A 16731-nucleotide genomic window follows, 5' to 3' on the forward strand; every position below is an offset into this window, starting at 1 on the left:
TTCGTTGTTCATCCCATTTGCTAAATTTACATGAACAAATCATGCTAGCGTAATCTATCGTCTGTTTATTTAAAGGAAGTATATTTTCAGAAAATTATGTTTTGACTTTTCGGTGTTTGGATGAGGAAAAATTAATCGATCTATGAAAAATATTTTTCATGGACTAAAAACAATAAGCTTAGATTAGGAAATACGACTTCCCATCCTAGCATGAAGAAAATTTTTCCGAAACTACCAAATAAATGAAACATGAAAAATGATTTATGTCTAAAAATATATTTCTTTATCACGAATTTTTCAGCGAAATAAACACACCATTTAATATTTTAAGGGTTAATACTACGAAAAATCCTAAACCGATACATTTATGACAGATTTACCCCAAACTAATTTTTTGACCACCAAAAACACAAAATTGGTAAATTTGTGCTAAATTTATTTTTCTTTAGTTTTCATTAAGTTTTACCATCAAATTGCCAAGCTAGATGACACGTGACGGTTGATAGGTGTATCGATTTGGGATTTTTATCCTCCATCCGTCATAGATGTACCGATTTGAGATTTTTCTTGGTATTAACCCATCTTTGCAAAAACTAATAGAAGGTAAATTTGCTGCACGTACATTTTTTGCTATTAACCCAATTTTATAGAAACTAAAGGAGGGTAAATTTATCACATGTTTATCAGTTTGAGGTCTTTTGAGATCAAAAAATTAATTTGAGATAAATTTATCACAGTGAATCAATTTCGATTATTTGTGATCCAAAAATTAATTTGGGATAAATTTATAGGTATGCTAGTTTGAAATTTTTCGTGACGTTAATCCGTGTTTTAATTATGGAAAACATTATGATCTACTTTAGCATTGGCTTTCTTTTGTCACATATTTTTTTTTTGGGGGGCGGCGGCAAACAAAAGTCGGCCAACTCATTCCCCGACGGAGCTCGTGCCAAGTCATCCAAAAACAAACCCCACCACACATTTTCAATTCTCCGGGTGGAAACTGAGGAACGAAGCAAAGCAATCCTCACCCGCGCACGTTGTGCTGCCCGCGCCCTTTATCTTTAAAAATCAAATTCCATTTGCTCTCCCCTAATTAAAAAAAAAAACAAAAGAAAAATAAATTAATTAATCGGGTCGGGTCAGAAAAAGGTAATAATGACGATAGCTTCGAGAGCGAGGCGTGAAGTAACGCGGAGCCCCAAAGCAAAAAAGAGCGCCTCTCATTATTAATCTCCCTTTTTCTCTTTTTTTTTTAAATTTTTTTGTAATTCGGAGGGCATGAGGGACGACGTCGCATCGTCCTCGGCCGCACCACCACCTCCCATTTATGGGTTTGGCCAGAGGGGGGTGGAGGAAAGGGCTCTCGTGACCAGTAGCAATGGAAGAGCTCTGAGAAGAAGAAGAAGAAGACGAAGATTATCCGATTCTCTCTCTCCGCCCCTCTCTGTGCGCGTAGAGAGAGAAGCGAAGGCTCAGGCTCTCTCTCTCTCTCTCTCCTCGCGGAGTGATTGTCTCGGCCGATAGGTTTCGGGTTGCAGGTGTGGCAATGTCGGACCCGAGGAACAACCGGTGGAAGTGGGAGGTGAGCGGCTTCGAGCCGCGGAAGTCGTCGTCGTCGTCGTCGTTCGACGCCGACGATCAGCAGAGGCCGAACGCTCCTCTCGTCCGGCGGCACTCGATCTCCGCCTCCTCGCTCTCGCAGCACGCGCTGGCCTCCAAGTTGCAGCGGCTCAAGGACAATGTCCAGGTTTTTGAAATGCTCCGATTGTCTCGCTTTGTTTTCGCTCCGATTGAGTGGGAGGTTGCCTGTTCTAGTCCGGTCTATACGTGGAATTGTTCTTGTGTTGGCCGGTTCCTTCTTGTTGCTGAGCTTGACAGAGCACTTTCCGCGGCAGCTTGCGAGGCAGGATTACTTGGAGTTGAGACAAGAGGCGAGTGAGCTGCAGGAGTATTCCAACGCGAAGCTCGATCGAGTCACGCGTTACCTGGGCGTTCTCGCCGATAAGACGCGGAAACTAGGTGAGGTTGCGGCCTATGTCGTATGTTGACGTTTGTTTGCTTTCTCCTTCTCTTTTTGGTTTTGACTGGTTCTGTGTCTGTATCAGATCAAGCTGCCCTTGAAGGCGAGGCTAGGATAGCGCCACTTGTTAGTGAGAAGAAGAAGTTGTTCAATGACTTGTTGACATCCAAAGGTCAGTTTTCCTTTCTAAATTGAGTTCTCCCACTCTCCACATGAAGAATGTGGGGCGGGAGTACTTGGATACATGAGCCAATATTCAGAAAATGTCTAGTTGGTAATTGCAACTAATTTTGGGATGATGTCCCTGTCAGATGGACGAATATAGATAGCTTACTTGTAAGACTATTTTGCAATGTATATAGGAGGGCAAAACTTGATTTTAAAAAGATCAAGAGTTTGTCGTGAAGTGCAAATCAACTTGAGATTGCACAGTTAGCTATCACTTTGTGTGATGTATTTTTGTTGATCAGTTGTTAGTATGAAAAATTGAGCTGTTTGTTAGTTGAGGACTGGTTATACTTCAGACATTCATTAATCTGTACATGAAGACTAGATATCAAGCATGAAAATGACTTTTTACTTTGTGCATTTTCTTCCTTCTCCTCCGGAGGATCGGTTCTAGTACTTTGGTTGATGGTTACGAAGAAATTGAATCTCTTGGATTAAAGTAATGGGGGAACCCACAAGAGGTTGGATCTTCAGACATGAGGCTAGTCAGCAGTGACATGATTTCTTTCACATCAGCAATTCACCATGGAATGCCCAATCACCAGATTAGTCAATCTAAGTTACACTAATAGTGTTTAAGTGAGGAGTATAGATCATTTTGAAGCCATTTGGTTGGCTATCAGTGCAGGAGGTGCACCCATATTATTTAACTGTTTGGTGTAGAAGTTGAGCTATCTATTAGTTAGTTGCCTAGTGACTATAGTTCAATTTGTTAATCCTTAATGGAAGCATAGAAATCAATCAGGATAGTGAATTTCTTTCTTCTTTGTGTGCCCTCTTCCACTTACTATAATAATTTGTTTCAACCACTCTTCTCTTCAATTTCCTGTCCTCCTTCTTTGAGGCTGTACAAAATTTTGGTCAGAAATTTATTATGGGCATTTTCCTTTTCTATAATGATTTGAAGAGGCCCTTAATTTCAGGAAACATAAAGGTATTCTGTCGTTCAAGACCATTATTTGAAGAGGAAGGTCCCTCTGCTGTTGAATTCCCTGATGATCTCACTATCCGTGTCAACACTGGTGATGAGACCAGTACGAACCCTAAGAAAGATTATGAATTGGATAGGGTATATGGACCTCATGTTGGACAGGGTGAGCTAGAAAATGGTTTGTTTTGTTACATAACTGGCATCATTTGAAGATTTTTTGGTATATGTTAGCTACCTGGCTGGTTTGCTTGGATGTTTGTTATCTTATAGCAGGACTGGTGCATGTGCAGCTGAGATATTTAATGATGTTCAACCGTTGGTTCAATCAGCTTTGGATGGATTTAACGTGTCAATATTTGCTTATGGACAAAGTAACTCAGGAAAGACGCACACTATGGTCTCTCTCTCTCTCTCTCTCTCTCTCTCTCTCAAACACTCTCCCTCCGAATAATATCTCCATTGAGCTAAATATACAAATATCTAGGTATGGATTTTTAGATAAGTATTTTGTTTGTCATTCCCATTGCATTCAAAAGGGAGCAGATCTGGAATGAGAATGTGCTTTTGTGAACTATACATGTATGGTTGCCATTACAGGCATGGTCCATTAATGCAGATACTTCCTTCAGATATTGGTCTTTTGTCATGTCTGAGTTTAAGGAGCTAGAAGTTCTGTTGTCTCATTTCTTAGATCTGATTGTCGTTGGTTTGATATTTGGCAATCATTATTATCTGAACGAGGGCTTTTTTTAACATTACGATTAACATTATGATTATCATTCCACAAAATTCTGATATAGAAGTTAACATGATGTTGTTTTTTGGATGCTTTTCAGGAAGGATCTAGCCATGATCGTGGTCTACATGCTCGTTGTTTTGAGGAGCTCTTTGATTTAGCGAATTCAGATGCAACTGCCACATCTAGATATGATTTTTCTGTCACAGTTTTTGAAATCCACAATGAACAGGTTTCTTTTCTTTTGACTCGCTGAAAATAGCTTCAAGTTTCTTAAGGTGTTCCGAACGTTTATGATTTGTCTTGCTGTGATTGTGCTTCCACATGCTTTATGTAGGTACGAGATTTGGTGCGTGAATCTGGAAGGAATTCATCGAAAATCTGCATGGGGTCTTCGGAATTCTTTGTCGAACTTGCACAGGAAAAGGTGGACAATCCATTGGATTTTTTGAAGGTCCTGAAAGAGGCATTTCAAAGTCGAGGAAATGATGTTTTAAAGTTCAATGTTTCTCACTTGTATGGTTTGAATTCTGTGGACCCTCTCTCATTGTTTTTCTGGGTTTTGTGCTTTCATGATATATTACGATGACAATGTTAGCTGGAAGCTTCATTTTGCCAAAGGGTGATTACTGTGCAATTCTTTTGAAAAAATAAAGATTAATGCATGAGGATACAAAGAATGAAGAATAAATTTGAGCAATTAGTACAGATATACTATAATGTCTACCACTATCAATTACCTCTCTTAAACAGGCTCAATTGATTGCGGTGTCAAGCTTCTGAAATGATCAACGGCTTTTTCTATAATTGGATGTTAGGAACTGCATTTTTGCATACCTTTCATAATGAGACTTTCAAGCCCCTCTTGGCTGCTTCATCCTCATTAAATGGATTAGTTTGTTGGGCTGAATTTATTTATCGGCATTGCATGGGAGAGGATGCTGCTCAACCTAGTTGGTTACATTACTTTCAGGGAGAACCAAACCTTAATAATTCTCAGAAAGGATGTTTTCTTTTATTTTTAAAGTAAAAGCTGAATACAAGCGATACACACAAAACGTTACTACTTGATTAAGCACATGGCAGTGGCCTCTAACCCTTCCATCCCCAGCCCATTGTTGAGTTTTTAGTTGGTACTGTTTGACTCATTCTCCTGTTATATAATCAGGATTGTCACAATCCATATATCCTACAATAACTTGATTACTGGAGAAAACCTGTATAGCAAGCTTTCTCTTGTTGATTTGGCTGGAAGTGAAGGGCTGAATGTGGAAGATGGTAGTGGGGAGAGGGTGACAGAACTTCTACATGTTATGAAGTCACTTTCTGCGTAAGTCTTGACTTGTCTGCTATCATTCTTATTATTATTACTTTATAGTTGGCTTTATGTTAGTATCCATATTTCAGTAGTGGTTGCAATACTGTTTCTGGCTTTCTTTCCCCCTTTTGATTAGTTACTGCCAGTGCTTGCTTTCTAGCAGTATATGAACATCAGAAGACAAAAATCTTGCATGACACGGATTATCCGGCACTTTCAAATTGTTGGGCTTCTCTACCACATTTTGCTTCATTAATGTGTTGGTGTTTCAGACCTATCTATGTCCTCAACTATAATTTAGTCAATGAACGAAGTCCAAATTATCACTTTAGAAATGCTAATCTTGTGGTTATCATTAAGTGGAAGCAGATCTTAATTGCAGATTGAATGTGTAAAACGGTCTATTGTTCTCCAGTAAATAACTCTGATATTCTGGAGTGCCCTTGGGCACCGGGCTGATGTAGAATGGAAACATAAGATAAACTTTTGAGATTTAAAATTCTGATTAATTTGTTTTTTGGTTGATAGAATGTTATATGACTTGCCTTTCATTTTGTAGGTTGGGGGATGTTTTGTCTTCACTGTCGTCAAAGAAGGATATCGTTCCATATGAGAATTCAACACTAACTAGAGTACTTGCTGATTCACTAGGTACCTTTTGGCAGTGACTTTCTTGGTTGCATACATGATGATTGGATTTTCCGAAGGTGGTGGATATTACAAGTGTGTCTACTAGCTTGTGCCCACCATACGATGTTACAAAAAAGGCGAGATGTAGTTGACATCTTCACATTAATAATTTTTGACAGAAAGAACTTGGAACTTTGGAGTGCCTGATGAAGAGAATGGAAGCTTAACTGCTGAATAATAGATCAGAAAATTCGTGGAAGGGATATGGCATTTATCTGGTGCAGAATATCTCGCGAAACTATTCATACGATGTTATGAAGTGAATAAATATTTCACTGGGCTGCATTTTGCTTTGAAATATTTAGCCATAAAATATTATAGAATAAGCTGGTGGATGGCCTTTCCTTTGTTTTATCTTAGGTTATATTCCATCGACATACTCTTTGGTGCTTTGGTGGTGCATAATCTAGGTGTTGTTTAACTGATGTTTTAGTTAGAAAAACTCCTAACTTACCTGCATTGATGTTACTGTCCTCTTAGCTGCTAATAGGTGTTCATGACAACCTGCACTGTTTTCTGGAGAAGTGTCTCATCTTTGTAGAATGACTGTTTTCTACATCTTCTTTATTTGAGCCTAAAAAACAGTAGTTCATCAGCACTCCTATGACACCAGAGGACACTTATGAATTTGGTGCCTATTGACAAGCTATTGACTGTTCCTTCTGGAATGTTGTGTGAGCTTATGCTGTCAGTGTTTTCATGGTATCCTTGTTGCAGCTAATGAATTTGTGATTGTATTTGAAGGTTTCACCTTTTCTCTTTTCCTTGAGTCTGAATTGAAGCATTTGTGCAAACAAACTTTCCAGTGGCAGACATTAATTTCTGATGGCTTGTTGTTTTCCTTTTGCTAAATGTCTCTACAGGCGGAAGCTCCAAGACTCTGCTGATTGTTAATGTGTCTCCAGATGCATCAAATGTATTGGAGACGTCATCATCCCTTAATTTTGCTTCAAGAGCACGAAATGCTATGCTAAGCCTTGGAAACAGAGATACGATAAAGAAATGGCGGGACGTTGTACGTTCTGTATTCCCTGGTAGACTGAACCTTAGTTGGGATTTTTGGTTGAACTAGTGTCTATGGTCTATGGGCATGAACCCACATTAGAAACTTCGTTTGTTTCTCCCCTTAAAAGCTTTTTGATTTTAGTGGACTTGAGAAGGTGTCCATGTGTGAATTCACCTTTCGGTCTCCTGTTGCCTGAATAATTGCCTTATGAATTTTTAATAAATTTCTAGTTATCATGAGTATGCTCTTTTCAGCTTGTCCCCTGTGACGTGATATGTTCGATATTTTGTGATCTTAAAAGAATGTAAAAGCACTTTAATACAGAATTTCGGGACCCTGCAGTAACATATTTCCATTTTTTGTCATCAAAAAGAGGAAAAAGCACTGAATTTTTGCAGGTGGGTGTCTTTATCTTTTTTAGGCAAATGATGCGAGGAAGGAGTTGTATGAAAAAGAGAGAGAACTACAAGATGTTAAACAAGAGGTTTTGGGGCTAAAACAAGCATTGAAAGATGCAAATGATCAATGTGTCCTCCTTTTTAATGAAGTTCAGAAGGCATGGAAGGTCTCCTATACTCTGCAGTCAGATTTGAAGGTGTGCAACTTCATAGTGGCATTTCTCCAATTTTTGTGTAATTTGTATGATGATCAGTTGCTTCGGTTGATATATATGTCATTTGCACTGCTGATCAATGCTGGCTTCTCTTAGGAAAATGTGTACCAGATTTATTTGAGCAACCTCTTTGAACAAATGACCTTGTTTGGTGGAAGATTTTCATGTGTTTGTCCTCCAAATGACCACCTTTCCCCAAGGGAATTTGCTACTATTCTTCCAAGAACACTTTCTCCTGTAATATTAGTTCAATGGATGCTAATGGTTGGTAGACCTATTGTTCTCCATCTACATCATTCTTTGCACAAATATATTGTATTAGTTGATGACCATTTTAATGCAAGAATACAAGGGATTTCTCTTATTTCCTGCAACTTTTATCCTCTGTGAACTACATTTTTTATGATGGATTTTTGTGCAGTGTTGCAATAGGTTTCCAATGAGTGTTGTAGTGTGAAATTTTTATCAAACTTTTTAGTTATGATAAAGTTTCTGGGAAATATTCAATGATGTTAACGCCCATAATTAACTTTTTCCTCATCTCTAGTATGTGCATGAGTAGTTCAATATAAATCCAGGAAAATGTCGTGTTTTAATTTCAAATTTATTTCTATCTGTGGTTATGTACTGAAATCATTACTTTTCTATGCAGTCTGAGAACATAATGCTGGAAGATAAGCATAAGATTGAGAAGGAGCAGAATGCGCAGCTCAGGAATCAACTTGCTCAACTGGCACAGCTGGAGCAGGATCAGAAGCTGCGGATACAGCAGCAAGATTCAACTATTCAGTCTTTGCAAGTTCGTCTTTTGAAACTTAATGCTTTTCAGCATGTGCCTTTTCATCTATTTCAGCACTAAGCTGATCTTATGCTTTGCCGTTCTTTTACGGATTTTGGATTCTTGGAATTTGCCTCTTGGAACTCTTGAAACGTGCTTTTTGTGGTTATAGTTTCTCCTGGAAAGATTTGACAATCGTCTTATTTCTGTAATATAAACCACCAAATATTACTGACAAAAGTCGATATAATATTAGTTTGTAATAGATGGGAGACAATTGATATGGCTCCAATGTTTTGTTGATGTACAGGGATGTTGGTGTCTGCATGTGGTCTTTGTGCCCCTTTAAGTGGAAGCATGTGCTTGTGTGCCCATGCTTTCTCATTGGTGCATGTGTCTGTGGGCTTATGCTGTCTCAGCATCTACAAAAGTGCACGAGGGCGTTCATATGTACCTCAGTTTGGTACATAGTTCTGCTGCAATAACACAATACTGGGATTGCATTAGACAATTTGTATCTGCTATGTGCGTTGGTTGCTTTTCATTTTTATGTCATGATCTTTATGCCCTATCTGTGTTGTATGTTACCTGGTCACTTAGTTACTTTTTTAACGAGGGATAATGCATCCAAGTCAATTGGAAACTAGTTTTTGTATCTTCTTGTCCTACCATGAATTGTTTTCCCTCCTTCTTGGTCTAATTAGTGTGTAACTTCACTTAGATGTAGGAAAATATATACATGCTGCACTTCTTCTCTGTGGCAATGCTTTGGGTTTATGGTAATCCAATACAAGAAAGTCAGATATGCGATATGACATCTGATTCCAGGTTAAATGCAAGTCTTGATAATGAGATTTTTCTCCGGCCCTTATTTTCATAATGCAGGCCAAGATAAGAAGTCTTGAGCATCAAGCCCTTCATTCAAGTGAAACTAAGTCAAAATCTGGTGCAGATTCAGGCCTTGAAGGACAATCACTTCCGAAAGCTATGAGTGATACAATGGATTCTTCAATAGTGACCAAGAAACTTGAAGAAGAGCTAAAAAAACGTGATGCATTAATTGAGGTATACTCATTGACATGGTTATTCTGTTGTATGATCGATTCTATATGCTAAAGTTTCCGTTTTAACCCTGCCTCCAAATACTGTCTCCTTCCCTCATGCACACACGAGAAAAGGGAAAAATCCGCGGTCTTTGTTCCCCTGTTAGGTGTTACTTTCTTGTGATCTGAAGTAACAATTACTAGAGTTGGTGTGCCTACATACCTAATTGCTTTATGTTCATCCTGTAAATTCTTTCAATTCTTTTCCATGAAAAATATCCCACTAGAAAAGGATTTTTTCGGTATTTTTCCTTTTCTTTTTTATTTAAAGGTCGACGACCTATTCAACTGGTGGTTTCCTCTGCCGTGATGTGTCAGACAGAGTCAGTAAAGGAGTTATGTTGTTTACCTTCCTTCTCTTTCATTAGCACTTTCTGTACTGCTTATGTCATTTATTTCGGTGGGGATGGAGGCGTTGTGAGATTGGTCATTATGGTTGTGTTGCTCACATATTGACTAGGAAGATACAAACAACCAATAGAATCTGAATTCAGAACCAGGGCTAGTGGCTTCAAGTGCTAGTGAGTGTAACAACTCCAAATTACTTTATAAAAGCATGAAATGTCACGATTATATTTTCTTCGGCTAAAGGAGCAGCTGTAACAATTCTATATGGAATAATTTCTATGTCAATTGAACAGCACCGAAGCAGATCAGTTGTTGTTGTTGGAAACTAACATAAAAGCATAAGTTGATCTTTTGGACCCTTTGGCTTGATGTGATCATCATACTGTGTTTGCCAAACAATGAGCTTCTTTGTTTTCAACATGTCTAAATTTTATGTGGGCAATATGACGGGCAAATTTAGAACACACTCATATGCAATTAATTTCTTAAAAATCATGTTGTATTTGCAGTCTCTATCTGGATGTATATAAAACTTGATGCTTGTAATAAGGAAAATTACTTTTACAGAGATTGCATGAGGAAAATGAGAAACTGTTTGATAGACTCACGGAAAAAGCGTCGTTGACCAGTTCACCCCAGGTAAAGTCTTATTCCTGTTAGTACTATAATTTTACCTGGCAGTACCATGAAGCAGGGAAAAAACCCTGTAGTACCTCAGTTTCTTTGAGTGCTGTATTCAGTTCATATCTGTGACTATTGCTCTGTTATCCTCTTCCTAGACTGTTTTTGAGAGCTGCAATGCCTCTCGGGTTGCATTGCAGCTGTAGACCACTGTGAGGTCCCACCTGGGGCTTGAGTGGATCTCAAGTTCAAACTTCGGATTGGAGTAGCACGGTTGTGCCTAATCTTCACTGCCTCATTTATCAGTTAATAATTTGCAGTGCAAGTCAGTAGGTTTACTTTCAGCCGCATTTCATTGTGATGAGATGAGATCTACGTTATAACCTGCTTGTGACTTGTTTGTAAGTTGTAGAGTTCTCCATGTTAACTTAGGTTGGCTACTTTTGGGTAAGCTCGTATATTAGCGACTCGCGCCCTGGGTAAGTCACCGGAGCTTAGGCTCCAGCGTTGTTGGCTTGTGTGCTTGGTAACTGGGGGTCCACATGTACGGATAGGAGAATGTCAAGTCTTACCTGGTGTCAGTTTGATAGCATTGAGAGTTCATGATTTGAACTACTTGTGAGACTGTAATCTTCTCATGGCAGCTCAAGACATCCTTAATCCTTTGTAGCTGTCTGCACGGTCCAATTTATATGAGTTAGGGGAGTATGATTTGGGTCATGTGAGGGGGTGTATATTCGGGTCATCTTTAGGTTAGAGCTGCACTGACAATGAATTTGGCAAATAATATGTTTAGGCAAATTAAAATTCGTTTGGATGAAACCTTGAACATGCAGTAAAAATTCATTTGAGTTCATCCATGCTGACTAAGAATCAACTCGGCCTCTTCAAATGGTGGGCTAAAGTGAATGGCAATTGATTTGTCTGCTAACTCCACTCCATTGGCTAAACTTTTCTATATTTTTGGGTGACTATGGGAGGTGCTCTTCAGTTTACTTGTCTCTTTTGTTAAGGACGCTTTTCAGATTTCTGACATGCTTGTCAATCTTTTTAGATATCGAGTCCATTATCGCAAGGAACGGCAAATATGTCGTCTCGGTATGTTTCTGAGATGAACCTTGCTTTGTGTTATTCTAGCCTACAGCATGTTACACATTGTCCATTCTTCCATTGTCGGTTTTCCAGGACAAATAACAACAATGTTGGACGTACTCTGGATGTTGTTCCTTCGCCATTAACTGCTGAAAAGTCTGCCGGTTCAGTTGCTCTGGTCAAAACAAGTTCTGAGAAAGTTAAAACTACGCCAGCGGGAGAATACCTGACTGCAGCATTGAATGACTTTGATCCAGACCAGTATGACAGTCTTGCCGCCATTTCTGATGGAGCAAACAAGCTTTTGATGTTGGTATGCTTACTTAATGATATTCCCGTGCATTTAAAAAATAATGAGGGCTTAATCATCTGTTCATTAAGTGGAACGGAAAAAAGCTCCTGATGCATCTTTCATCAGTGTTTTGTCATTCAACATGTATGAGGTTTTTATCTTTTTGTAGGTAGTCGTTTCATGGTCGGATCTTTGTCAACTGGTGTGCTTTGTCTTTGGTAAAGAAAAATGGTGATTGGTAATAGTTTGTTACTTTATCTTCTAATGAGGGCTTAATCATGTACTTTTGAAAAGTTATGAGGACTTAATCATGTGTTCATTAAATGGAAAGGAAAAAAAGCCTCTGATGAATGTTCATCACCGGTTTGTCATTTGACATGTATAAAGTTTTTATCTTTTTGTAGGTAGTAGTTTCATGGTCGGATTATTGTCAATTGGTAGGCTTTGTCTTTGGCAAAATAAAATAGTGATTGGTAATAGTTAGTTATTTTATCTTCTAATTTTATCTCAAAATTGTTCATTTGCGTTTATTATTGAGTGTGTTTCGTTCATTTTGTTAGAGACCAAAAAGTATCTTTTGGTTTTCTCTTCTGAATACTATGTTTTCGTAATTTTTAAATGTATTTAAACATTTGATGTGTTCAAGATCAAATAATGCTAAAGCTCAAATGCTAAAAACAGAAGTATGAGCAAAAAGCTAAAAAGAAGTAATTGCAAGTACAGTATGTTTCACGAATATACAATTTGTTGTCTCCACAAATTTGGGCTTGAATTACAATTTTTTTTACTACTTTAGAAAGAATTACAGCATGCTCGTGAATGGATGTTTCAAAAATAGAAAGGTACTGTGGCTGTTTATGACATATTCTTCTAATTTAATATTTACTTGATTCAGCATAATTTCATTATTTCTGTTGATAATGGTGAACTTCTTGAAATATATCATAGTTAATTGCGAATATTATGGTAGTGCAGGTTTTGGCTGCTGTCATCAAGGCAGGTGCTTCCAGAGAGCATGAGATTCTTGCTGAAATTAGAGATGCCGTTTTTACGTTTATTCGTAAAATGGAACCGAAGAGAGTTATGGATACCATGCTTGTCTCACGTGTCAGGATATTGTATATTCGGTCTTTGCTTGCTAGATCACCAGAGCTGCAGTCTATCAAGGTAACAATTTCTGATACCTCCTTTAGGCTCCAATTTCCGCTGTCAGCATCTTATAATATGCATCTTATCTGGATTCTTTTATATCTGAACAAACGTTTCATTTTACCCCTGGTGCTTGTTGTCACTCTTTCAACTGTAGGTTTCGTCTGTTGATTGCTTCTTAGAAAAAGCAAATTCTGGACGGAGTAGAAGCTCTAGCCGAGGTAACAGCCCTGGGAGATCACCTGTACGGTATGTTGACGAGCAGATCCAGGGCTTCAAAGTCAACATAAAGCCTGAGAAAAAGTCTAAGTTTTCTTCAGTTGTCTTAAAGCTTCGAGGTATCGATCAGGTTCGTGCTGTTCTTCTTGTGTTGATAGTCTTTTGAAAGACGTGAAAAAAAGACCTGCCACCAATCTAAAACAAAATAGAAACTGACGATAAGAACAGAACTATGTTGAAGGGCATCTTCAGTCTGGCCCCATTTAACTTTATATTATGAGCTGCTTGGTCATATTTATTCCTACAGTTGGTTATTATCTAGGATATTGGTCATGACTTCTCACTATATCAACCTTTCACTTTTTAACTGAATGCTATAACTCCCTTTTTAGGAAACTTGGAGGCAACATGTCACTGGAGGAAAACTTCGAGAAATAACTGAAGAGGCTAAAAGCTTTTCTATTGGAAATAAGTCCCTTGCTGCCCTTTTTGTGCATACTCCAGCTGGTGAGCTGCAGCGGCAGATTAGATCTTGGCTCGCAGAGAACTTTGATTTCCTCTCTGTGACCGGAGATGATGCAATGGGAGGAACAGCTGGTCAGTTGGAACTTCTCTCCACTGCGATTATGGACGGTTGGATGGCTGGACTTGGCGCTGCTGTGCCTCCCAACACAGATGCTCTCGGTCAGCTTCTATCAGACTATACTAAGAGAGTCTATACTTCTCAATTACAGCACCTGAAGGTAGGTGGACTTCATCAATTGGATATATCGATCATGTTACTGCAGTGTACTTGCCATAATTTTGAACCAATGACTGCAATTATCTAGCAATTTTAGGGATTGACCTTTCATGGGTGGCTGTGTTTTTCATTCTTCTCCTTTCATTATGCATGTGTTGTCGCTCCTGAGAAACATTAGTTGTGTTTAGATGCATGAATTGCTAGCATCAGAGATGCGATCACGGTCTGCCCATGAAAGGCAAGCAAACCTTCCTAAAAGCCACCCCTTGAAGGATATCGAACTTAAACGAATGACCAGTTACTTTATAAGGAGAGTAGATCAATCCAGGAAAGAACAAAACTCGTGATGTCTGGGTAGTCTAACGGAACTAATACTTACCAATAAAGCTGTCTTTATTATTATGATGCTAATTTCCGTGGCCTACATCAGGATATTGCTGGAACCTTGGCGACAGAAGAGGCAGAAGACTTGGCACATGTAGCAAAGCTTCGTTCAGCTCTTGAATCTGTTGATCATAAGAGAAGAAAGGTACTCCTCTATTTCATATCACCGCTACTTGGGCCTATTTATACTAATTACATGATTATGAACGAATATATGAACACTTAAATATCAGTTATCTAAAAGGTGACATACATTCATATATGTAAATATTTCCAATGCTTGGAAACTTTGGGTGTTTCCATGGGCAGTTATGGAGTTATCTATATTGGTGTACTAGTATAAAAACTTTTCAAAGCACAATTTGAAAATTTGCTGATTTTGGATTACAATTTGGTTTGATAATATTGCAAAGCATTAATTGAGAATAGAACATCATATGATGTTTTATGTAATTTCTAGTTTCTAGCTGATTATTGGAAGGATTAAGTGATGTTTATGATTGCTTAATTGGTGGGGCTCTTTCCTCTCCCTTTCTGGCTGCAAATGCACATTTTCTTTTTGCTTAACACCCAAAATACCCTTCAGATACAATTTGCCGAAACTTAAATTGTCACGCATCTTTTTCTGTCTTTTCCTAGCCTACAAGATGTCATGTTCTTTCCCTGGGTGATATTATCAACCTTAATGGTTGTCACATCTGTATTAAACTTTATCCTTGGATGCTTTGACTTGATTGACTTAGTTCTTTCTTTTTGCTCCTGTTTCTGACAAAATCAGATTTTGCAACAAATGAGAAGTGATGCGGTCCTAGTAACACTGGAAGGTGGTGGTTCACCCATTCACAACCCTTCCACTGCTGCTGAAGATGCAAGATTAGCATCTCTTATTTCTCTTGATGGCATATTGAAGCAAGTCAAGGTTCTAAACTGTTTTTTGTACTTATTTCTCATCATGTGTGTCTAGTCTATGTACAAAGTAAGGAGGCTGGTTGATTTTGAGCAGGATATAATGAGACAATCATCCGTCAACACCTTGAGCAGAAGTAAGAAGGCAGCAATGCTAGCATCTCTGGATGAACTTGCAGAGCGGATGCCTTCCCTCCTTGACATTGATCATCCTTGTGCCCAAAAACAAATCTCTGATGCCCGTAGTGCTGTCGAGGTTTGTCAACCTTCAAAAAACCCTAAATCCGGCTGATTCTTTTTTCGGGTTATAGTGGAATTCATGCACATCTATACCATATTTGCTAAGAACCATGCGGGACCTTATAAACCTGACAATGATTGTTAGTATTGGGTAATGTCCTATAAATCTGCATAACACTAACAGCATAGTCCTTGGCAAAGAATCAGACCAAGAAACTTTCTGATGGTCCAAGTGTTTGGTTGAGACGTTGTGGAGACTGTCATGCTTCCTAAGACCTTGCTTTTGAACTTGATCATTGATGTAGGGATAGTTGCCCTCCTTCTAGCTTCTATCATATGGGGTAATCCCCTAATTGTTGTCAACTATTCCTGAAAAAAGTATTCAGAAAGACAAAAACAAGCAACGGGAATTCGATAAGGATTTGCACCTCCTCATTGACGTGACATAATAGAAGCGCATTGTTTTTACCGGGTCATTTATTCTTTGGTTGTGCTGCTGCAGTCAATTCCTGAAGAAGATGAGCAGGAACAGTCGCATGCTTCCAGACCTGTAGATTCGGGGCCTGGGATAGACACGGAAGTGGCTCAGTGGAATGTCCTGCAATTCAACACAGGCTCAACGACTCCATTCATCATCAAATGTGGAGCCAACTCTAAATCAGAGCTGGTTATCAAAGCAGATGCCCATGTTCAGGAACCCAAAGGCGGTGAAATCGTGAAGGTGGTTCCCCGGCCATCTGTTCTGGAAAATTTGAGCTTGGAGGAGATGAAACAGCTCTTCTCCCAACTACCCGAGGCTCTAAGCTTGCTCGCCCTGGCCCGGACTGCAGACGGGACCCGTGCTCGGTACTCCAGGCTGTACAGGACCTTGGCCATGAAGGTGCCATCGCTTAGGGATCTAGTGGTCGAGTTGGAGAAGGGCGGCGTGTTGAAGGATGTGAGACCTTGAAACCAGTGTTCCCTTATGTATTCCACTGCCTCGCTGTAAGCTTGATGGGGAGATTTTTCTTCCGTTCACTTGTCCCTTCTTGGGGGTAGTAGCTTCTATCAGTTTTCGGTGGGTTCTGAGTGGTGAGCAGAAGTGTGTAAGAAACTGTAGGTATTGTAATTTTGTCGAGAGCTGAGCTGATGGCTTCTTCAATGTAAAGATGAGATTATTGTATAGCTCGATTCTTGGGGGATCGGTTGGAGCGATAATTATGTGGCCTTAGCAGCTGTTGCATAGTATGCCGAATCAGATGGACTAAATTTGAGTGTCTCGAGCTATGTGATGTGTCAAGTCATGAGCACGTGACCATTGCAAATTCCGAGA

At 39.0% G+C, this 16731-nt stretch overlaps 1 protein-coding gene across 1 annotated transcript; it reads left to right on the forward strand.

Moving 5' to 3' along the window:
* The first annotated feature begins 1503 nt into the window (after positions 1–1503).
* On the forward strand, positions 1504–16646 carry LOC115739347 (kinesin-like protein KIN-14A). Its single transcript, XM_030672376.2, has 23 exons — positions 1504–1750; positions 1899–2022; positions 2109–2195; positions 3175–3345; positions 3473–3579; positions 4019–4150; positions 4256–4434; positions 5087–5248; positions 5796–5887; positions 6790–6941; positions 7354–7527; positions 8198–8344; positions 9209–9388; positions 10342–10413; positions 11450–11493; positions 11581–11800; positions 12755–12946; positions 13086–13277; positions 13540–13890; positions 14320–14418; positions 15052–15192; positions 15277–15435; positions 15922–16646. Exons 1-23 carry the CDS (start codon positions 1550–1552, stop codon positions 16366–16368), a joined length of 3825 nt encoding a protein of 1274 aa, XP_030528236.1. The 5' UTR covers positions 1504–1549; the 3' UTR covers positions 16369–16646.
* Positions 16647–16731: the final 85 nt, after the last annotated feature.

The sequence above is a fragment of the Rhodamnia argentea genome, chromosome 11 (assembly GCF_020921035.1).
Source record: "Rhodamnia argentea isolate NSW1041297 chromosome 11, ASM2092103v1, whole genome shotgun sequence".
Lineage (NCBI taxonomy): Eukaryota > Viridiplantae > Streptophyta > Magnoliopsida > Myrtales > Myrtaceae > Rhodamnia > Rhodamnia argentea.